Source organism: Aspergillus tubingensis (genome assembly GCF_013340325.1).
Source record: "Aspergillus tubingensis WU-2223L DNA, scaffold_5, whole genome shotgun sequence".
Classification (NCBI taxonomy): domain Eukaryota; kingdom Fungi; phylum Ascomycota; class Eurotiomycetes; order Eurotiales; family Aspergillaceae; genus Aspergillus; species Aspergillus tubingensis.
In genome coordinates this window covers 701,566-723,845 of record NW_023336279.1, presented here as the reverse complement: position 1 = coordinate 723,845, position 22,280 = coordinate 701,566, and the positions used below count along the sequence as shown (strand labels likewise).

Genomic DNA, 22,280 nt, shown 5'->3' with positions numbered 1-22,280 from the left:
GCATCAGACAAACTGCGAGAACTTTTTTTCATTTGGTATATTTTGAATGCTAGCTGTTCCACACAATACAGCCTACTATGAAGTAATTCAGATTTTGATCGAAAGTCCTGATTGTCATATAATCAATACAGTTATATCAAGGATCCAGGTCTAAACAGGGCCAGTCAACCATTCCAACCAGTGGTCTCAATGTTTAGCTAGTTCTCACGCGTCCTACCCGTAAAAAAAAAAAAAAAAAAAAAACCATGATTTGTTGTTCAACCAAAAGTTCAGAGTATTATTGAATATATACATCTACATCTAGTCGAGGATTAGCATGTCCGTACCTGCTTATCTTTGATACCGAACACCTTCACCCCGACCCACTTGGATGAGTGACCCGTCAAGTGTCTTTTTAGTTCAGTATTGAAGCTTATGAAGCCTCGAGCACTTGATTGAAGCACATACGACCATAGGGTGTGGAAAATAGGGCTTCCCGTCCGCTCAGCCGTACTTAAGCCACACGCCGGGAGGTTAGTAGTTGGGTGGGTGACCACCAGCGAATCCCTTCTGTTGTATGTTTTCATTTTTTTTTTGTATCTTGTTGAAGTTTTTTGACGTTGAGAGGAAGTAATACAGAGTAGGAAAAGTGATGAGGAGGTAAATGGCGGCTATAGAGAAACTTATCTCTGTTTGTATATCGATAACCCTGAGATGGAATTATGCGGAATCCAACGAACCACAAATTGGCATCAGCTTCCTATGCCTTGAGTCTTTGAATCACTTATTTCCCTTTCTAGGAACTTTCTTCGGCCTTATTGTTCTAATCGTATTGACATACACCTACGAAGTGCATAGTACAAACAATCAGCGTGCCCTACCTGATTCTAGTACACTAGACTAGTGCCTGACTGATCCAGTGTTGATACATCCGACCTACGTTTGGTATGTATCTGCAAGGTGGGGTAACCGACTTACCGACTTATCAATTGACCCTTCCAGCTTCAACCCACGAGTCACCGATTCCGATTAAATTGTGTCGGCTCTGATCCCGTACTACCATAGGCGCCATGGAACCCAAGGTGATCTTAGAGGTCCCTCTGAATATCTCGCAACAAAATCTTGTCGATCTTTCTAACATTGGTTCGCCCGAGAAATTTCGCCTCGTCGAATGCGCAGCTTTACTTAGCAACCAAGATCCCGTCCTCCGAATCGTACAGTTTGACAACTTCAAATTTAGCAACCGACCGCCAGCCGCCTACGCGGCAATCTCGTATATCTGGCAAGGAAATCGCACCGAATCGCTCTCAGGCACAATTGTGGTCGAGGGCGCGCTTGATGGTGATCCGATTAGTATCAACATCATACAACAGGCATGCATTGCGTGCAAGCGTCGTCGATTAGATTATATCTGGCTTGACAGACTCTGTATAATGCAGACTGATAGCAACGACAAGGCATGGCAGATCCAGCGGATGTTTGATATCTACAAAACAGGTCTCCCGCTGGTCTTGCCCGGTGGCCTTATGAAGCTGGTGCGCTTGGATGAAGAGACAGACTGGATCCTGCGCGCTTGGACGTTGCAAGAGGCGATTGTCTCCGAAGCTTATGTGCTTGTTTCGGCAGAGGACCTTCATATTCCTCCCGAAAGACCCTCGATTGATTTGATAGTATCTGACGATCCCCGACGCTGCATGTGTCGTGTGGAGTCTGTCGTACCTGATATGTCTGCCTTTTGCAGACTCGTGGACCTCCTCCAAGTCATCCGCCGGGGTTCAGGGAAGGCTATTTGCCAAATGAACGCTACTGCACAACCAACAGTGATGCATTTGAGAGTTTTTGGAAACTACCAAACGCGGAGAAGAGAGATCACTGCCTTTGCAGACGCTACACAAACAATTTGGAACGGGTCAAATTGGTCACGCCACTCCCTCTGGCAATCTTCCTTCTTCAGAACTTCCAAGCGACCGGTTGACATGGTATTCAGCATCATGGGCCTCTTCGGGGTCTCCCTCAATCCTAAAGAGTTCGCGTCAACGGACCGCATTCGTGCAACTATAGTTCTCGCACAGGAGTACTTGAAGAGGAGCAACAAAGCCGACTGGTTGATCGCCGGTTGGAAGGAGCCCCCAGATAGGCGTCTTTCATCTTTCCCAGAGCTCCCAGAAACATCAGTGTCCACGGTTCCACGGTTTTCCACGGAGAAGGATGATATATCGGATGAACCTGACACGCCTCCCTATGATATCCGGCACCGCTTTGACAGTAGTTGGGTCCCCGGTGGCAGAATGGACGATGAGGGCTACTTTTACTTTACAACCAAGGCTGTGCGAGTGGCCAGCCACGCTCTGGAAATACGCGAGACGTCTCCATGTTCGAATCAGCCTCGAACAACCCCGTCTGGGTTACTTAGGGCACTCGACGGGAGCCTTTGGGAGCCACACACAGCTGAAGCTCTGCCGGAGCAACGTGGCCCTTGCCACTCCAGCCAAGGCCGAGAACTGTTTGCAGCTGTGGTGGGCCTTGGCTTTGGTCAGGGCTATACTAGGCACGCAAAGGCTGTTTTACTGGAAGAACATACACCGGGAAGGTTCCATAGGCTTCCAGTATTCTTCGAATTAGCACAGGATACGCCGGAGGAATGGAGGCAAATGGATCTTAATATGGGGCCGGTTCGATAGGTCTAGCAAGCATATACTAACTAACAAAATCATCGACTAAAGCCTATAGCCATCTAGGAGAATAGATTTTAAATATATAACGGGCTAAGGATTTCTACAACCAGCTTCTTTAATGAGCTGAAATAGTTCCATATAGAGTAATGACCTAACAGACCTACTCAGACCGTCTCCGCTCAATGGCCAAAGTCATGCGCACTACCTTCTGCATGTCAACGGCATAATTAGATTAGCAAATATCTGGACGCCACATAGAGCTATGTCTATTCTCCAGCAATTCACCCGGACTATTAAACCGGGCAATTCTGGCTAAATAGGACCTACGCCAGTTCCTGCATTGGCTTGGCATTTTACCCCGGTAGCGCGGATGCAGGCTGAACGGGCCGTGCGGCCGTGACTGGCTCGCAGCCAGTCAGAAAACTACCGAAAGACCCTTCGGATTGAATCATATTCATCTGCCGAAATATAGGGCTGCACGCGGATTTCTTCAGGTATCCGTGATTCTTCAGTATGCTCTCCGCATCGGTTAGGGAGATGTCTCAGCGCCACCGACCGATGGCTTGTTTAGCTCTCTCGGCATCGGCGTATACTTGCAACTTTCAAGTGATTCAGTGGCCCGCTGATATAATGCTGACGGATCCCCTATCCCAATACAGAACGGAGTATGGCTTCGTCTGGTAGCTTGCTTGGACATTGCGACCAAATTGATCCATCTTCCGGAACCAAGAATTGGCGTTGGTAGTTCAAAGACGGCGCTGCTTCCGAGGACAACGCGGAGTGTATATGTGAGCCAGGGAGAATGACAGTATAAAGCCTGCCCATCGTCCAGACTAGCAGGATGGCAGTCAGAGCATTTCAACACAAACCGACATCTCTTTGGCTACCGTTGAATATCCCAGTGTCAGAATGCACTATACGGTATCTCTCGCATTGGCGCTTTTGCCATTTGGAATCCAAGCTCAGCAAACCCTTTGGGGACAATGTGGGGGTCAAGGATATTCAGGGGCCACCAGTTGCGTGGCTGGTGCAGCATGCTCAACTATCAATGAATGTAAGAGTTCCTTCTATACATCTTACTGTTCCACAACTGAGTGACCATGATCATTAGACTACGCCCAGTGTACGCCAGCGACAGGCTCGGCCTCTGCCACTACCTTGAAGACAACTACTAGTACTACTACTGCTGCAGTGACGACAACAACTGCTACTAGCAGCCCTGCTGCCTCTGCCTCGCCGACTACCACGGCCAGCGCTAGTGGCAACCCGTTCAGTGGGTACCAGCTCTACGTGAACCCATACTACTCATCGGAAGTCGCATCTTTGGCCATCCCATCGCTCACTGGCTCTCTTTCCTCGCTCCAGGCGGCGGCAACCGCCGCAGCCAAGGTGCCTTCTTTCGTATGGCTGTATGCTTCCTCGTTCCACAATGTGATTTGTATTAGCGTCGTGCTAACACATTCCAGGGATACCGCCGACAAAGTTCCTACCATGGCGGACTATCTGGCCGACATTAAATCTCAGAATTCTGCCGGAGCGAACCCCCCTATCGCGGGGCAGTTTGTGGTGTACGACCTCCCTGACCGCGACTGTGCCGCTCTCGCCAGTAACGGCGAGTATTCGATCGCGGACAACGGGGTTGAACACTACAAGGCCTACATTGATTCCATCCGCGAGGTTCTTGTGCAGTATTCGGATGTTCATACCCTTCTGGTGATTGGTGAGTGTCTCCTCACTCTATTCGACTATGACATGCTGTATCTGAACGCTAAATGTCACCTCCAACAGAGCCCGACAGTCTCGCCAACTTGGTGACGAACCTGAACGTAGCCAAATGTGCCAATGCTGAAAGTGCCTACCTTGAATGTACGAACTACGCGCTAAGTCAGCTCAATCTCCCCAACGTGGCCATGTATCTTGACGCCGGTAAGCTGCGCATCATCCTCCATCCCCCTGTTAGTCCCTCTGGACAGCTTCTTACCAAATAATTTGAAGGACACGCCGGTTGGCTCGGCTGGCCCGCAAATCAACAACCCGCCGCCGACCTGTTTGCAAGCGTCTACAAGAACGCCAGTTCACCCGCGGCGGTGCGCGGCTTGGCCACCAACGTCGCCAACTACAACGCCTGGACCATCTCTTCCTGCCCCTCCTACACCCAGGGAAACAGCGTCTGCGATGAGCAACAGTATATCAATGCTATTGCCCCGTTGCTAGAGGCGCAGGGCTTCGACGCCCACTTTATCGTCGATACCGGTATGCGCAACCCCACACCCCGTCTTCCTCCTCCGACCTAACTCTGGCTAACATGAATCACTAACTTCTAGGCCGCAACGGCAAACAGCCCACGGGCCAACAGGCCTGGGGTGACTGGTGCAATGTCATCAACACCGGCTTCGGTGTGCGCCCGACCACCAGCACCGGCGATGCGCTCGTCGACGCCTTCGTCTGGGTGAAGCCTGGAGGCGAGAGTGACGGCACCTCTGACAGCTCGGCTACTCGATATGACGCGCACTGCGGGTATAGCGATGCCTTGCAGCCGGCGCCTGAGGCGGGGACTTGGTTTCAGGTATGTTGCCCGATCAAACTTGCTGGCTGTGAGTGGAATGATTGATCGGACTGACGGGGTTGTGTTTTTAGGCCTACTTCGTGCAGCTGCTCACAAACGCCAATCCCGCTTTCTAGAGGTGGAGTCACGAGCAGCATATCGCGATATATAACGCCGAGATGAGGGGTACAGTCAGTCTCATAGTCTGACGCTTTGGGAAATTTTGGTGCAGTACGTGGTGATATTTGCGATATCAAGTGAGGTAGGATATGGATGGTCCATTTAAGGCATGGAAGCGAGCATACGTATACGTTTCTGTCAGTATAAAGCAGCGGCTAAGTCAATAATTGGACTTTCCTATGTATCTCCACCAAGTACTAGATTGAGTTTCCTGGTCGTTTTCAAGCATTGACGTAACCTATGAATCTTGGAACGATGTCTCTAAATTGATTTAGCCTAAGCCTTAGTACTAGTGTTTGATCAAAGTCCCAACATAACTACTTACTAATATCAATGCTTGGATATTGATGAATATTGGCTGAAATCAGCACTTATCACTGTCCAGCTCAGCAACCCTTTACTGAACATTTTTCTTCGGGTCATGGCATTTATAATGTACAATTATACCGTATGGCGTTGCTTGATTTTGTATTATGGAACTAAAAAGGAAGGAAACATTGGAAGCAATGTGGGCATGATGGTAAATGGCCTCACCCGCCAACCGCCGGGGCACGTCACCTGTGTTCAAGCAAAACACCTGGGTAAGTGATCATTGAAAACCCTTTCTTGTAATTCCCAATTGCACTATATAATTTCTACTGTATAAGAAACAAGTACATACGACCACAGGGTGTGGAAAACAGGGCTTCCCGTCCGCTCAGCCGTACTTAAGCCACACGCCGGGAGGTTAGTAGTTGGGTGGGTGACCACCAGCGAATCCCTTCTGTTGTATGTTTTTTATTTGTTTACATTTGCTTCTTTTTTAGGCTGCCGGCTATCTGGAAGTGTGGGAAACCTAGGCTACACGGAGCTGGAACTGTGTACTCTTCAGCTTTGCAGCTTTCCAGCTTTCGCCGCCATCATCACACGTCGTCTCCAATCACAAGGAGGAGTTAGAGCTGACAGTTCAGGTCAGTCTCTAGCCTCCAATCAGCTCAATCAGAGCCGAGATCAGCGAAAGCGGCCGCATGGCCCTACCAACTCTAGACTCTCCCAGGGTCGAATCCGCAGGTCATGACCTCAGAGCTTCTCAAAGTCTAGAGCCCACAGTGATGACAGCTTTGGATCTCACACATGGTAAGCGATTGGCCATTATTGGAGGCAATTAGCCACGCGTTGGATGCCATATCGTCAGGGGCCGATTCAGACCTGAAAGGTGTGCAGAATACGCCATATGGGCTATAGATCCAGCATACAGCTACTTGACTAGACGATCAAGAGTACCCCAGCGCGTATCTATAATTGTACACATTGCTCATGCAAGTATTATTCAACACCCCGGCCGGCCTCATGCTTACCCTCCCCAGACTACTTTCAGCCCTCCCGAGACGTTGCACCTTATCTGCGGCAGCCGCAATCATCTCTGTGAGCCATAGTCCAACCATGTTTGGTACGCTGATTTCGACCGGCCTCGACCGGGAGACTCTGGAGTTCATTGAGAACCCAGATCCAGTTGCTGCAGTGAGCCGCAGCGTCCAAGACACTATACGTTTTGCTTGCATACATTGTCGATCGCGAAAGGTACGGCTGTTCCTATTCTGTGGTCCGTGCCCGCAACCACGGGTTGATAACGTCTTCCTCTCCAGTGTGCCGTGCCATTCAGCCCTAACAAAGTAGAATTATAGGTGCGTTGTTCGGGAGACGGCAAAAGATGCCACAGATGCGAGGCGATAGGATTGGAGTGTATTTATCCCGAGAGTCACGGGCGAAACAAGCGAAAGGACACCAACAAAGGCTCGCGGGCAGTACGTAACCGAACAGTTTGATGTACTTTACTTAACTACAGGAGTCGCTAATGCACTACATCGGACCAGGCCATTCGGTGTAACAACAGCGTCACCATTCGGACTGTATTCAATAAAGCAGATAACCAGGGAAACTCAGCCAAGACCTATCATTGGATGATTTGGACTGCAATAAGTTCAACGATGGCTGTATCGACGACTCGCTGTTTATGCCATGGATCATGGATACTTCCATACAGCAAAGCTCACCTGGTAGATCCAGATCAAGCAGTGGCGGCATTCAAATCCGTGAACCCTTTGCTTTCTGTTTGCTCTAGGCATCCTTGGCTGACATAGACGATAGCTGCCGCTGACCTGGCAGTAACGAGGCCTCCCTTTTCAGCAAGAAGGCGCAGTGCTACAGAGGCGGCGCAGGACCAGCTCCCAGGAATTCCAACGGCTGATCCCTCGTTTGTGTCGCTACTCTGGCCGTCGATAGCAGCAGCACAGGCAATGCCGAATGTTGGCAAGGTGTTCACCTGAGTCAAGACGATATTGTTTGGACGACGACTACCGATGTACATGCGACGATGGGCTCAATGTCCGAAACGCTACCCGTTGAACCCTTGGGCGAGACAAGTACAGAGTCCGACAACTGTTGTCTGTTAAATTCTGTCTCCTTTCTCGAACGGCTGTCGTCCAAAAGCTCTTCGCGCGAGGACCGCCTTGACCTGATCCTCGCTGGCCTACGCAACTCGATTGAGACTCTGGCCGTTTTCATCTCATGCGACAGATGTGCGACTCGAGTAGAGCAGAACATGCTGCTTGCCATGGCGGCTAGACAAATTGGGGTCATCTGCGGCAGGATGGCCAACTGTTGCAAGGCGATGCATCAGGGTAGTCTGAGCGATACAGGCTCCTCGCAGCGGGGAAGTGAGCCTGTCCCCTGTCCGATTCCGGTTGATATTTCGGTTGCCCACGTATCGCGTCAACCGACGTGAGAAGCTACACCTGCTCGGCAGCCTTATGGCGTTGCGTATAATGGATTTTCAAAGGCAAATCAATATAATCAAGTCTCGATATCACAATCGGCCAAATAAAGGGCAAGTAGAGGCCCTCAGTGAGGCAGAGAATTATGTCAAGTTGGCGCAGGTTCCGCTCAGCAGTGATTCATGACACGGTTAGATAGCGAGGATAAAGGAAGGTGACGAGTTGTGGATAAGCAGGGTGTGCAACTGTTTCATGCATAAATTAGAGGTGTCTTGCGCTATGTAGAGCCGACAGAAGGAGCAAACCAACAGCCATGCCCAGACGTGGAAAGGTACCAGCGTGGCTTACAATACAGATGTAGTAGGCATAGTTTATCGCATGGAGCCCTGAATAGACTGAGAAATGGCTCATCCATTCTCCAGAGAGATCGGGTGAGAACGGGCTGGCGGTGATCCTGTTCCGGTAACCCGCTGGTAATCTCGGGGGATACCGCAGCACACAAGGAGGTCAATCCGCATGTGCAAGTCCAATGGGTGCCGAGATCCAGTGAAGGGGTACTTTTCCTCCTAACCTGGACGACGGTTGTCTGTCTTTCTCCAAAATCCCCCTTCGATGGCGATCCCCCCAACGACAGGAGAAGATACTCTGCACATTCCGAGATACATCCGACGGTAATTTTCATCCTGTGCCGTCTCGAAGAAACCCAGGTCAAGATGTCTCGACCTGGCACTCCCTCGATGCTATTTTTCGACGTCTTGGGCACAGTCGTTGAATGGAGATTCTGCATTGCGAACCAGCTGAAGGCTGCAGCAGAAAGGGCCCTGCAAGACCAGGCTCGCGAGATTGCTGTGGATGTGCGAGGTTATGTCTCCGACCTAGCGCCCTCGACATGGAATGAAATCACAGACGAGTGGCACCGCTCGTATATGAATTTCGGACGCACCTTTGATCCATCCAAGCCCTTTGTCCCTGTAGACGAGCACAACCGCGTCTCTCTGGGCAATATTCTCACCGACAGGCGTCTGCGGGATCTTTTCAATGACGACGACCTCCAACACTTGACCCTCTGTTGGCATCGCCTTGATCCGTACGCGGACAGTGTTCAAGGCCTTGCGCTGCTCAACACCAAGTTTCCGACTTCCACGTTGTCCAACGGTAATGTCAAACTTCTCGAAGATCTAGTGGAGCACGGTTCTTTGCCTTTCAAGCATATAAGCAGTGCAGAGCACTTCAATGCTTACAAGCCAGCGCCAGAAGTCTATCATGCCGCTGCGCGCAGGTTCGGGTTAGAGACCTCGCAGTGTTGCCTTGTCGCCGCCCATCTTCACGACCTGCAAGCCGCCAAAAAGTGCGGGTTCCAGACAATTTATATCGAGCGACCTTTGGAAGAAGCTTGGGATGCGGAACGCGTTGCCCAAGCTAAACAAGAAGGATTTGTTGATTACTGGATCGGCATCGAGGGATCAGGTCTTTTGGACGTTGCTCGGTATTTTGGAATAGAGACAGACGTGTAGGTCCATGTCTTCGCCTACAATACACCCTTTGTGCGCTAGTTAGAATCATAGTTGTCTTCTAGTTTTATCGCCGCTCTTCCGCGCAGTAGAGAGTCTGGATATCAAACCAGCACGGCAATCTATTATTGTCCCTCCGCTTGCCGTTGTCATGCACGAGACTAGACCTTTATAACTATGTTAGGTCAACGCGCCTAGCCATGGTAGCATTTTGGACTTGCAAGACGATTTCCAAGAAGGTGGTCAGTATGAGATTTGTGTGAGGTCCTCGTCTCTATAATTGCCGGCGAAATTTGCTTGTCGTAAATTGGTAATCCCACAAAGCTACTAGTGCTGACGTATCGTGATCTCACAGGACTGGAAGTCAATATGTGGTGCTTTTAATCACTCTGTATTTTGCCTATATACTTTTCTTTATCAAACAAGCCTCGCCTGTGCGACGCGTCCTGAGCGCATCAGTAATTCAATGAGAGTCAATATCCCGGTAAATGTTATCCAATGAAGACCGAGTGCTTTTTCGGCAGCAAGATGATATGCTAATGAGAAAGATGCTTTACGGGAATATCAAAAGCGGGATAACTCATACAACGAGCAAAATGTGTTGAGGCATTTTGACCGTTGCATGGCATCACCTGAGTCTCTGCCAACTGGCACCGTCTTTCTGGTGCCATCAAAGTTGATCTAGATGTCTTGTATGGTGCAATGTTGCCGTAGAAGATCCCGTTGGACTGGTAGGAAAATGCGGCTCTTCAAGATGGACGATGAAATCCACTAGAAAGGTATCTTTATCATTTATACTTTACTTAAATATCAGACCCCTCATCGGGGCAGCTTAGATACATGAATGCTTTCTTTAGATATTCTGTCTATCCGATGTTTGGTTGGTATGCTATTGAATTCCGGGTGGTGCGGTCCTACTAGTATCGCTATACAATCATTATTCAAGCGAGTATATCTATTTCAATTCATACAGATATCATTCCTAATGGTCAGGTACTGAGTCATACTAAACAGCCGCAGCCGCAATCGCAGCCGCACGACGCTCGGACCGACCGCCATGCGTGAAGGCCTTCGCTTTCGGCGTTTGGCCCAATGACAACTCACGTCACCTGAATCCCTGCCTGGTGGCGGGCCTTTTATTGCGTCGAGTCACATCAACTTGGAGGGGTTTCCTCCTCCATCCACCCATCACCCCGTCCCAAGTCTTCGCCATGGCTGAGCTCATAACCCGTAATGGCGATCCCTTTGACCGTACACTCTTTGAGTCGCTATTAAAGCGCCGACTTTTCTATACAGAATCTTTCGAAATCTATCGAACCTCTGGAAATCTTAAGGGCGATAGCAGGGGTCTCTACGATTATGGACCTCCCGGATGTGCGCTCCAGTCGAACATTGTGGACTTATGGCGGAAGCACTTCGTCCTTCAGGAGGATATGCTAGAACTTGATTGCACTATTCTCACGCCGGAGGAGGTCTTCAAGACAAGTGGTCATGTTGATAAGTTCGAGGACTGGATGTGCAAAGATTTGAAAAAGGGGGACTTCCTACGTGCTGACCACCTCATCGAGGCTGTCCTTGAGGCAAGACTAAAAGGAGATAAAGCAGCTAGAGGAATTGCTGGTGAAAGTGATAAGGCCGATGGCGCAGGCAAAAAGAGAAAGAAAGGTTCCAAAGTGAGCGACATCAGAGCGATGAAGCTGGAGGACTCTGTTGTGTCAGAATACGAGGAGGTCCTCGCCAAGGTATGAATGATTGACGGCTCTACCATTCCTTCCTACAATTTATGGTGGGTTTTTAGATTGATAACTACGATGGACCAGAACTCGGTGCGTTAATCGAGAAGTACGACATTCGAAACCCGGATGGAGATACACCGGTATCTCAACCGGTACCCTTCAACCTGATGTTCAAGACAACAGTGGGACCTAGCAGTGCTTCCCCGGGATACCTCCGACCAGAGACAGCCCAAGGCCAGTTCCTTAACTTCAAGAAACTCCTGGACTACAACCAGAACTCGATGCCATTTGCGTCTGCCTCAATCGGAAAGTCATTCCGCAATGAAATTTCCCCTCGTTCTGGTCTACTCCGCGTCAGAGAATTTCTGATGGCTGAGATAGAACATTTCGTCGATCCAGAAGGCGGCAAGAAGCATCCTAAATTCAACTTGATCAAAGATCTACAGCTCAGCTTCCTTGACCGCGCAACCCAGCTTGGCGGTAAGACCAGTCTCAAAAAGACCACGATCGGAGACGCAGTAGCCAGTAGAATGGTAGACAATGAAACACTGGGATACTTCCTAGGCCGCATCTATCTCTTCCTGCTCAAGATTGGCGTCGATGCGAACAAAGTCCGATTCCGCCAACACATGGCAAACGAGATGGCCCATTATGCCACTGACTGCTGGGACGCCGAGCTCCAGACCACCTATGGCTGGATTGAATGTGTCGGATGTGCGGATCGCAGCGCCTACGATCTGACCGTGCATTCTAAGAAAACTGAAGAGCCACTTGTCGTCCGTGAATCCCGGCGTGAGCCACTGAAAGTTGAAGAGTGGCAAATTGACATCAACAAGCCCAAGCTGGGACCACTCTTCAAGAAGAATGCTAAGGCTGTTGAAGCGGCGCTCATCTCGCTTTCCCAGTCTGAGCGGGAATCCCTAGCTACGACTTTAAAAGGAAATGGTATCGTTTCTGTCACGGTCCCCGAGATGGCAGAGAAGGTTGAAATCTCCAAAGACTTGATTAGTGTCGTCAAAAAGACGAGGATTGAAAACATCCGTGAATACATTCCCAATGTTATTGAGCCATCCTTTGGTATCGGCCGTATTTTCTACAGTCTGCTGGAGCATGTTTATTGGCATCGTTCTAACGATCCCGCCCGTGGTGTATGTTCCTCCTCCTTCTAACTTCTGCTGGACTATCTTCCTGTCCAGTTTCATCTATATGAGCTAATGTGCTATATCAGGTTCTATCCCTTCCCATCTCGGTGGCGCCCACGAAAGTTCTCATTGTCCCTCTCTCCACTCACCAAGACTTTGTTCCCCTAACAAAGAAACTCACTGAGGATCTCCGTGAATTGGGCATATCTTGCCGCGCTGATGAGTCTTCTGCAAGCATTGGAAAGAGGTATGCCCGCAACGATGAATTGGGTATTCCGCTCGGTGTAACGATCGACTTCGATTCTGTGAAGGATGGAACGATTACGCTGCGTGAGCGTGACAGTACCAAGCAAGTCCGCGCCTCTAAAGAGGAAGTTTTCAGTGCTGTTGAGTCTCTTATGAGCGGGAAGGAAAAGTGGGAAGATGTGTTTGCGCGACTTCCTGAGTTTTTGGGTCAGAGTGGTGATGAGTAGGACTCCACATTGTAAATACTGCAATTATACATAGCATGAGTCTAGTTCCTTTCGATGCTCTTCCCTGAATCCACACTACCTGGCTGGAAAACGATTTACCTCCTTCTCACCACTCTTCCTACTCTGCAGTACTTCCTTTCAACATCAAAAAAACGTCAACAAGATACAAAAATAGAATGAAAAACATACAACAGAAGGGATTCGCTGGTGGTCACCCACCCAACTACTAACCTCCCGGCGTGTGGCTTAAGTACGGCTGAGCGGACGGGAAGCCCTGTTCTCCACACCCTGTGGTCGTATGTACTTGTCTTTGCTTTAATTATTTTTATATAGGACATCTCAGATGAATCCTAATGATATGGGAGATCACTGGCAGTCATGGGTTATATTCTGCTCTCTTTCTCCTGCCCATCACTGGGGCAGTAGCATAGTTATTTCCTACCCTACGATATAATGGTCTGTAAGCAGAAGAGCAGTTAGATCAGTCTCGCGCAGTGAGATAGACCTGGGAACCTGCCAGTAGTACAGGCTACTGTCGAGGTGAGTGATTTTGAGCCGTTGCAGATTGAGAAAGAAGGTAATCCACCGCTAGGAGGCAGTCGCGCATCGTATCCGGGGAGAAGGGGACCCATTGCCCTGCGGGAAAGGAACTTCAGCACACCCAGCCGGCTTCACGACCAATACCAGGGTACCAAGGCATGCAAGCACAGGGCCCCCGACTCATTTTCGGTCATCCGCAGCTGTTGATCCCTCACATTTTACTACGGTACCGAGCTTCGATCTGAGCCTATTACTCCATTCAAGTTTTCTAGGCCTCATTCTTCTTTCGGACCGTGTGCACGGGCAGTTGATGGTCGTAAACTAGCCTATCAATGCTTTGATCTCCCGGCCCCGAGTGTTGGCTTGTATTCATCTCTTCTGCAGCTGGCGCTGCGGAGAGCAACCGAGGCGTGATCCGCTCTTGTCGTTTATCTCCCGTGCTGTACTCGGCAATAATTAAACACAATAGATAACCCGAGAAGCCGGATGAGCATACCATTATAGCAGATGATGGGGAAACCAAATCGCATGCCGCAGATCTCTCAAGCTCTCTAAATTGAGCCATATTACTCCGAGATCCCATGTTCGAAGGAGGACTGTCGCACATAAGGTTGTACGTCAGTCACCATAGGTTTCTTTTCCTTTTTTTTTTTTTTTTTTTTTTTTTTTTTTTCCATGTAAAGGATGTTTTGATCTAACCAATACTATATTGCTTGAAAAGGTGTGTACATTTAGTACAAGGAGCGGCGAGAACATACTCTTTTTGTCTCAACGAAACTGCATGGGAGGTCTAAATATACTTCGCCCTATTTTTATACATTTGCTCTAAATCACTCCACGTGAAGCCCACCTTTTCAGCTATCTGTGCGGCGCCCTTCTCTTCGCTGATAAGCGTTTCTGTATTATTGATTGATACGACAGTATCTGCACCGTTGAGGATAAGACATTTCATGAAGAAGGCTGCTTCTACGGAGGTCTTCTTCGAAGCCACATAGAGCGGTGTTTGACCGTTTGCGCGTCCTGAAGAAGAACAGAAGTTGATCGGCGCCTCAAGCCGAAGCAAATGCTCCGCCAAAGCAACTGAGCAGCTTGATCGGGCCACTCGAAGCAGCAATGTGCCTAAAATATCCCAGGACATATATCGCCGGAATCGCGTCAGGAGGCACTTTATTCTGGTCTCTTTCAGCCCATTGCCCTGGACCTCCGTAAACAAAGATTGTCTAAGGAGCGAGGTAAACAGATAGTCACTATGGTGTGGTCTGATGCGTAGCTTATCAACTTCCCTTTGTATGTACCTTTCCCATCGAGTAAAGATATCCTCTCGCCTCACTTTTATGACCACCTTCATCATATTGGGCCAGTCTGCTAGTGAAAGGTTATTATATGCCCATTCGGAAAAGTCTGCATCTTCGCTAGCCACCGCAGCGGCCAAGACCTTGAAGGGTACTTTTGTCTCCGCTATCACCGGTGCTAGGAGCTCGGTGAGAGCTAGCGACCCCTGTTCAGCAGCCATAAGCCTAGCATGCGCGATGACCTCCGGCTTCAGCTTCATCCCAGCCTGAGAGCAGAGCAGACGCCGTACAAGGTCAATGTTCCCTTCAGCAAGCAGGACAAAGAGCAAGGGCTGGGCTTCTTCGGGATCAAGGGCGTCAAAGTTGCCTCCACCCCCTGCCGCGGCTCCCGCGGCCGCCTGAGTCTCGCGTGCGGCGGAGATATGGTGTTTTTTCCAGTGCCTTTGTCGGCTGGCTTCCGAATCGAAGCCAATGCTGGAGAACTCGCAGCTCGGAACGACGCATTTCAATGGCCGGCCGTGGTTCTCAATATGTTGATCGCGTTCGTCGGCTGAGTAAAAGCCACGTCGGCTTCGCGTACAGAACACGTACGTGCATCGGAAGAGCTGAGGACCGTATTGCCGTTCCAAGTCTGGACAGCAGTCTGGCATAGACAATAGGATCTCGTGCTGCTCCCGCAGCCGAATCAACATTTGTGACGTGATTAATGGATCTTTGTTTATCCACGACTCGTCTGTTGGTCATTCCCATGGTCAATAACGGAGCGATACGGCGGATTAACCCACAGTGGATGTTGATCTGGCTTACTATTTTTCATGTTCCAGCCCCATCGTCTCTCATCCGAGTGAAACGTTTTGGCTCCACATAAAATAGCGTTCGAATCTAAGTCTTCATCATTCACGCGAGACCACTTCTGATCCACCTTAAGTCCCTGCAGAGGTTCCTTTGTGACAAAATCGAAATTCTGGAGTTTCCGGGAGACTCTCTCCAGCAAACGACCCAACAACTTGTCCCTTTGAATATCAGTCTTTTCTCGCTTGACTGAGATGATATCGTGAAGAAGAACCGGCCAGTAGAAGCTCGCATAATCGAAAAGTCGAAAGCGGCCGTGCCGTATCTGTTCTTGAATATCCCCCTCATCTCCGTCGAGGTCGACAATTCCGGACGTGAGATAGGCCATCAAACTATTTAGCAAGTCGATAGTAGCGACGTGCTTATCTATATAGTGCGAAATACTTGGACTGAATAGGTATCTGTCGCATTCGTCAATATCATGCGTCAGCAGTTTTTTCTTTCCAAGACATTGATTGGAGTCTCGACTAACACCTCGACTGTGAAATGAACAAACTGCAGTTTTCCATCAGCAACTTCAATGATTGGACCACAAAGTTGAACAAAATCAACACTGAGAAGATCAGGGGTGACTGCACTGGTCATTCGGCCATTTTCATCGGGCTCAACAGATAAAGCCTGTTCCATCTCCCAAACGGTCAACGGAATAGGCGCACATCCAATCCAGCCCAATATCTTCCTACTTCGCTCACGTTTTCGTGTAGGAAGGTCACTTATTCTTTGCAAAATGCGGTGATATCTGGGATAGGGGTCGTTAGGGTCATTCGGTCTCTGGCATATGACTTCTATGGGATCGTGCTCACGCATCGTTCAGATCCTCGGGAAGAGCTTTGAGTTCGCGGCGAATGTCATCAAGGCTGACTATGCCTTGTAAATTGTCCAGCACAATTCTCGCATATAGGAACATGCCTGAGCGTGAAAAGGCAGCTCTAATCAGCATACAAAAAAAGGACTGCTAAGGGGTCGACATCATGCATTACCCACCTGCAGCTTTAGCGGCCAACGGAGACAAAAGGCCACGCAATTCAGTTTCCATGGAGGGACTACAACCCAAACTATTGATCCAGTCGTGGGCTCGGTGGTCAACGTAGTGCTGAATGCTTCCCGCGTTCCGATCATTCACCTTGATTGCGAAAGCATTCTTCTCGAGTTTCCGTGAGATATCACCTTCTGGACGACAGCTGATCAGAATCCGCAAGTCGCGACATTCCTTCGCTATCTCTTCCAATCGCTCTAGTAGGACCTGTCTCTCATGCTCATCCATTTCATCCAAGCCATCGATCATGATATACGTTTGACTTGCTGTTTTCAAATAGGCCTTTAGAAGCTCGGTCACGTACAGCGTGTTCCCGCGCAGTTCGCGTTCCTTAGCCTCCACCAATATAGCCTGCAAGTCTCGATCCTCCTCTGCAGCCTGGAATATCATGGACTGGAGGACCCCTAGCGCAGTTGTAGTCTTTTTCGCTGCGTGACTCACCAATGCGAACAGAACCCGGTGACGCTCACGGGAACGACCCACAGCTGCAGCGCACAGATATGTTTTCCCCGCCCCTGGCATGCCTTGCAGCCAAAGGTACTGAGGTGCCTGCGTTGAAACATCAAACCACTCAGAGAATGCAGCGTCCCGGAAGAGCCACTTAGCACAGCCGGCGACTGATCGGTTCCGGATCCAATCTAACCTGTCATCAAATAAGAAGGGTGCGACCTGACCTTTCAGACCAGTAAACCTCTGCCGGCTATGTGATGTTTGCATCTCTGAGAACTGCTCCAGCGATTTCACGCGAGCCTTTTGAGCTTCACTAACGTCAAGAAGCGTGACCTCGTTCCTAATCAGGGTCGCATGCAACTCGATATTACTCACTACCACATCGAGTTTCTTCTGGTAGCTAGGCCAGATTGCCTCAAACATTTGTTTCCAACCTAAGCCGTAGTAAGCGGGCGGATACTGGCATGTGTATAACTACCGGAAATAAAGGGATTTACTCACGCCGCTTCCGGAAAAAGTCCAGGTTCACACGGTAAAATTCCAGGAGATCCCCGTAGAACAAGGCCATTGCGGCCCGGATGGCGTCACTCCACTCAAAAACGCTCAATGCCATGGCGAACTGAGGAAGAGCGTAGCCGACCTTCACCATTGTGTCTGCCACCCGGTCAAAGGCGCTGGTCAGCTGACTGGACAACTGCAAAAGCAGCTTGATCGGGCCCCAGATTAGCGCGAGTTCTGGCTTGACTTGGAGTAAGACTTCGATGACTGCACTATATGACGATAGGCGCTCGAGGAAGGGTCTAATTCGGGCGAGATTTCGGAGGCCTGCCTTGCCTGCAGCCTCTTCTTGAAGCTTCGCAGTCAAATTGTAGACTTCGTCGATGCTATTTGAGGCGAGGATCTCGTTATAAAGATTGGGATCGTTCAAGTGGCTGCGGAAAGACTGCTGGGCCTGGTGGAAGATCTCCAGAGCCGGGTCATTAAGTGCCATGATGGTCTCAGGGAGATAAGTGGAGTTGGACTGAGAAGCCTGCTGATTTCGTCGCGGCGAGGAGATCGACTTATATTTAGCTGATCGTGTGCAAAAGACACTAGAAACGTGGCAGTGAAAAATAAAACAGGGGTCTCCAATTGGCTCAAACTGCTCATTTCGAGATCCAGCAACTGCGCCACCCCAAGTTCCGCACTAATTTGGTTCAAGTGCTAGTCAGGGGTGCGCTAGTTGGTGATAAAAAGCGTTATCGGAACCCTCTCCCGCCTTGAATTTCCGGCAGCGGCAGCAGTCGGAAGAAACATCCACGATGACCATACCAGGGAAGCGAAGCTGCCATCCTCAACCGGCGGAAAGAGGTGCCAAAAAACCGAGACAGGATCTAAATAACTCTGAAGCCACTGTACGCGGCAACTTCATAGACTTGACGCTCAACGATGAGGACAACGATCAAAACGCTCATGTGGCAGGCGCTTTGGAAGTGACCTCCTCCAGCACGGTCAATGGGTCTTTAATTGACCAAACAAGCCGTCCTTCTCTCTCATACTCTCCTCATATAGTGGATAAGCTCTATGATACTTGTTTTGGAATGGTGATCAGAAGCAGATATTATAATATTTCCTATGAAAGATAGGCTGACGGATCCTCCCAGCTCTGCATGCGTGCAACCGCCTCCGATGAAGGACAACTACCCGTCGGATGTACCCCTGCAACCCTCATCTTTAGCCGTGATGTGGTGCGCGTCAAGATAGGTACTGAGAAGCGCGTGGCGATTCTCGTTACCAAAGCGCTGTGGTCTTTGACCACCAAATTTGCTGTTACGCTGCACGCGACGATCTGCGGCCGAAGACCGAAACTAGCTGCGACCAAAGATAAGTTGAGCAAACGTACTAACAGCCTGATTGCCACTACGAAGATCAAGTATTACTCGCTCCGAGTCTTCATTTACGGATTTTCCGGGCAAAAAAAGGAGATCGGAGACTATCTGGCAGGAAAGGAGTTGTTTCTGCAACATCCTCATCCGTTGGAGATCGATAGCGGCGTAAAGTATTTGAATCCCCAATACCTGCTCCCACCAGGTAAGGAGGAGATGCCTCCACCCAGCCAGCTATCAATCGCGACGTGTTGCGCGGGTCGTGAGAGTCCGGGAACGGACGCGCTGAGTGAAGACATAAGGGCGAGATTATACCAGATTCTCGATACCGCCTCGGCTAACCGGGGGATAAAGTTGGCTATTCAACCAAGTACCCGTCTTACAACGGTGCTGAAAAGGTCTTTGCCTTTTCCAAGTCCATATCACGGGACACTCTCCACTAACTATGACGCGATAGGCATCAACTCGAGGCGCTGATCATGATGGTGGAGAAGGAGACAAGGATCTTTGAGGACTCTCAATTTCCATCTATTTGGCTACCTTTCAGAAGCCCCGGTGGGGTGATTCGGTAAGGCCCCCTCATTTTGTCACGTTCCAAGCATTAGAGTGAAGTTCCAAATATCAGCAGCTGATCTCCGATAGATACCAGAACATAGTTACCAAGCTGTTCAGTATGGAGCGGCCTGCGCCCGTCGGGGGCGGGATCCTGGCAGACGTATGAGTATTTCCGAGTCCACGGCACACAACCTTTGTCTGACGGTGCACAGGATATGGGATTAGGGAAGACCCTGTCAGCCCTTGCGCTTGTCTGCAACTCGCTCGATCGGCACCAGGAAAGTGCCCTGACTGGCGTTCCTAAGGGCACCCTAATTGTGACGCCTAAGTCAAGTATGGTTCTGCCGGCTCTCTGGAGCTCAAATCCTCATAGGAAGCATGGTTAACTCTCGATAGCAATATACGGATGGGAGTCACAAATCAAAAGGTGGGAGCTTTTTTGCTTTTGGCCTCAACTAATGCTTTTTCTCAATTTGGGGTATACAAAACATCCAGGCTGATTCTTGCTAGGCATATCCATCCGGAGCAGATACAGTGGCTGACCTACCATGGATATAAACGTCACGAGCTGGATAAGAGCCTGGATAAGTACGATGCTGTGCTGACTACCTACGACATGCTAAATGCAGAAGGGGAAGAAAGCTCTTTGCTCAACCACGAGTGGCAACGAATAATTCTTGACGAAGGTTTGTATAGCTCCCGGGCTTGTCCCCTCCACCCGTTATAGTCGGGTCTCACGCTAACATTGCGTGCCGTGGAAAAATTTGAACAGCCCATCGAATACGAAACTCATCATCAAAGACATTCCGCACCGTCTCCTCCCTGCAAGCCCAATACCGGTGGTGTCTCACCGGCACACCTATCCAAAACCGCCTGGCCGATTTCGGTGCGCTACTGGAATTTATACGGGTTCCGCCGTTCGAGTCCCCAGGTTCATTTAATAGGCTGATAGTGGATTCCATATCGGAGAATAAAGCCAGAAGCTTTGACCTTCTGAGGAGCGTGGTTACTGCAACTTGTTTACGACGAACAAAAACAAGTTATGCAGCAGAGCTCCGCTTGCCCCGGAAGACCGAGCTAGTCGAGAGAGTGCACATGGATAAAGAGGACAGGGAACTCTATGAGTTCTTCAAGCGCTATTCCTTCCTCACAGCTGGAAAGGCAGTATCGTCACAGAAAAGGGCTGGAACTAACATTCTTGTGCTAATCCACCATCTCCGACTGATCTGCGATCATGGTGTGGCCCTCCTTCCCAAAGCTGCCCTCATCGCGTGGCACGAGCGCGATGACACCTCCCTGACCTGGAGGACTCTGGAATCTGAGACAGTTAAGTGTGCATTCTGTGCTCAGTCAGTCGAAGAGAATCGCTCCAGTGAATCCTTGGTGGAGGAAGTGGGCTGCGGACATTTCATTTGCGAAAGTTGTACTACGGAAAACAATAGCCAGCCGTCGTGCCCCAAATGTGAAGCAACTCAATGCCGCAGCTCATCGCCGACCCCTACTAGTTTCGCGCACCCTCTTGAAGTAGGTTATGCTCCCTCGGCCAAGCTTAGGGCGCTGCTGCGCAACATCACCCAAAGTCGGAGTATCTCCGATAAGAATGGAGTCCAGACGAAATTGTATGGAACAACAGCCCTCATGATCTTTCCAATCTAGACTATAGTCGGATAAGCTGACCGTCGCACATCTAACAGTGTGATTTTCAGTTACTGGACTAAGATGTTAGACCTCATAGCGACCGCGCTCACCGAAAACCACCTGACGTTCCGGCGCATCGATGGACAATCGTCTCTTAGTGAACGCAAGGAAGCATTGAGCGTTTTCGGTAGCGATCCGCAGTGCAGAATCATGCTTGCAAGTATTGGAGCAGCGGGCGAGGGGTACGTATTCAACTATCGTTTCTCACATTCTTTCTCGAAAACCGAACAACTCTCTTATACACCCAAATCAGGATTGATCTTACAGCGGCAAGCTCTATCCATATTGTGGAACCTCAGTGGAACCCGATGGCAGAAGCACAAGCTATCGACCGCGTTCATCGCATTGGACAGGAACGAGATGTGGAAGTTGTTCGGTACATCACAAGCGAGTCAATCGAGTCGGTAAGATATGCCCTGCGCTGAACATGGCAGCGCCCTGGCTGACAGGAAGCCACCTAGTATGTTCAATGGATCCAAGGGGACAAACTCAGATTAATTAGCAGAGCTCTTTCTCCTGCCGAACAATGTGCTGAAAACGTGACAGAAAAGTGGTGGAAAGTGAGTATATATGTTTACCTTCAATCCCCCACCGATCTTAAACTACCTGTTGCAGAAGCTAATGCTATCTCAATAGAAAATGCTGCAGTATTTAAAATAGTATGTCATGGTAGTTCAAGATTCCTGTTCCAAATTTTCATACGCGAAATCGTCGAACCGTGCTAGACATTGTAACGGTCCCAATGTCTATTCCTACGATTCCAGGTAAAGATCCAGGCTGTCTATTAGTAATATGATGCCATGAGAAGTGATGCTACACACCAGCATTTGCGTGGATTGCCGGTAACCACCGGTAGGTTTCACTAGTATCTGTTTCTCTAACTTGAAATTCATGTATACTATTATCAATTTATATTAGCTTCTACGGCTTTTTCACGGTATGATACTGATGTTCAATCGCGATTACATAGATGCCGCGTATCTGTGACCGTGCGATCT

General features: G+C 49.5%; 8 protein-coding genes and 3 non-coding genes across 11 annotated transcripts; 8 read left to right on the top strand and 3 right to left on the bottom strand.

Annotated features, from left to right (window-relative positions):
• The first annotated feature begins 445 nt into the window (after positions 1 to 445).
• On the top strand, positions 446 to 561 carry AtWU_r29. Its single transcript, XR_004775209.1, has one exon. It is a non-coding gene; the product is annotated as a 5S ribosomal RNA (ribosomal RNA).
• Positions 562 to 1,049: 488 nt separating this feature from the next.
• Positions 1,050 to 2,660, top strand: AtWU_03569 (heterokaryon incompatibility protein; the record flags this gene model as incomplete). Its single annotated transcript, XM_035498681.1, has 1 exon — positions 1,050 to 2,660. One exon carries the CDS (start codon positions 1,050 to 1,052, stop codon positions 2,658 to 2,660), a length of 1,611 nt encoding a protein of 536 aa, XP_035354574.1.
• A 903-nt stretch (positions 2,661 to 3,563) lies between these two features.
• AtWU_03568 (1,4-beta-D-glucan cellobiohydrolase C) lies at positions 3,564 to 5,336 on the top strand (the record flags this gene model as incomplete). The annotated part of the gene is made up of 7 exons (XM_035498680.1): positions 3,564 to 3,708; positions 3,766 to 4,063; positions 4,121 to 4,374; positions 4,443 to 4,580; positions 4,650 to 4,907; positions 4,979 to 5,220; positions 5,292 to 5,336. The coding sequence occupies 7 exons, from the start codon at positions 3,564 to 3,566 to the stop codon at positions 5,334 to 5,336; spliced, it is 1,380 nt and encodes a 459-aa protein (XP_035354573.1).
• A 702-nt stretch (positions 5,337 to 6,038) lies between these two features.
• On the top strand, positions 6,039 to 6,154 carry AtWU_r28. The gene has a single exon (XR_004775208.1). It is a non-coding gene; the product is annotated as a 5S ribosomal RNA (ribosomal RNA).
• A 1,272-nt stretch (positions 6,155 to 7,426) lies between these two features.
• On the bottom strand, positions 7,427 to 7,726 carry AtWU_03567 (uncharacterized protein; the record flags this gene model as incomplete). The annotated part of the gene is made up of 1 exon (XM_035498679.1): positions 7,427 to 7,726. The coding sequence occupies one exon, from the start codon at positions 7,724 to 7,726 to the stop codon at positions 7,427 to 7,429; it is 300 nt and encodes a 99-aa protein (XP_035354572.1).
• A 6-nt stretch (positions 7,727 to 7,732) lies between these two features.
• On the top strand, positions 7,733 to 8,143 carry AtWU_03566 (uncharacterized protein; the record flags this gene model as incomplete). The annotated part of the gene is made up of 1 exon (XM_035498678.1): positions 7,733 to 8,143. One exon carries the CDS (start codon positions 7,733 to 7,735, stop codon positions 8,141 to 8,143), a length of 411 nt encoding a protein of 136 aa, XP_035354571.1.
• Positions 8,144 to 8,845: 702 nt separating this feature from the next.
• Positions 8,846 to 9,646, top strand: AtWU_03565 (haloacid dehalogenase, type II; the record flags this gene model as incomplete). Its single annotated transcript, XM_035498677.1, has 1 exon — positions 8,846 to 9,646. The coding sequence occupies one exon, from the start codon at positions 8,846 to 8,848 to the stop codon at positions 9,644 to 9,646; it is 801 nt and encodes a 266-aa protein (XP_035354570.1).
• A 1,208-nt stretch (positions 9,647 to 10,854) lies between these two features.
• On the top strand, positions 10,855 to 12,994 carry AtWU_03564 (glycyl-tRNA synthetase; the record flags this gene model as incomplete). Its single annotated transcript, XM_035498676.1, has 3 exons — positions 10,855 to 11,385; positions 11,442 to 12,527; positions 12,608 to 12,994. The coding sequence occupies 3 exons, from the start codon at positions 10,855 to 10,857 to the stop codon at positions 12,992 to 12,994; spliced, it is 2,004 nt and encodes a 667-aa protein (XP_035354569.1).
• Positions 12,995 to 13,176: 182 nt separating this feature from the next.
• On the bottom strand, positions 13,177 to 13,292 carry AtWU_r27. The gene has a single exon (XR_004775207.1). It is a non-coding gene; the product is annotated as a 5S ribosomal RNA (ribosomal RNA).
• A 1,032-nt stretch (positions 13,293 to 14,324) lies between these two features.
• Positions 14,325 to 18,155, bottom strand: AtWU_03563 (NACHT domain protein; the record flags this gene model as incomplete). The annotated part of the gene is made up of 6 exons (XM_035498675.1): positions 14,325 to 15,559; positions 15,634 to 16,079; positions 16,151 to 16,417; positions 16,482 to 16,587; positions 16,663 to 17,598; positions 17,666 to 18,155. 6 exons carry the CDS (start codon positions 18,153 to 18,155, stop codon positions 14,325 to 14,327), a joined length of 3,480 nt encoding a protein of 1,159 aa, XP_035354568.1.
• Positions 18,156 to 18,465: 310 nt separating this feature from the next.
• Positions 18,466 to 21,942, top strand: AtWU_03562 (DEAD/DEAH box helicase; the record flags this gene model as incomplete). Its single annotated transcript, XM_035498674.1, has 12 exons — positions 18,466 to 18,747; positions 18,808 to 19,427; positions 19,487 to 19,597; positions 19,672 to 19,744; positions 19,797 to 19,917; positions 19,981 to 20,011; positions 20,095 to 20,270; positions 20,357 to 21,203; positions 21,279 to 21,464; positions 21,536 to 21,686; positions 21,744 to 21,842; positions 21,919 to 21,942. 12 exons carry the CDS (start codon positions 18,466 to 18,468, stop codon positions 21,940 to 21,942), a joined length of 2,721 nt encoding a protein of 906 aa, XP_035354567.1.
• Positions 21,943 to 22,280: the final 338 nt, after the last annotated feature.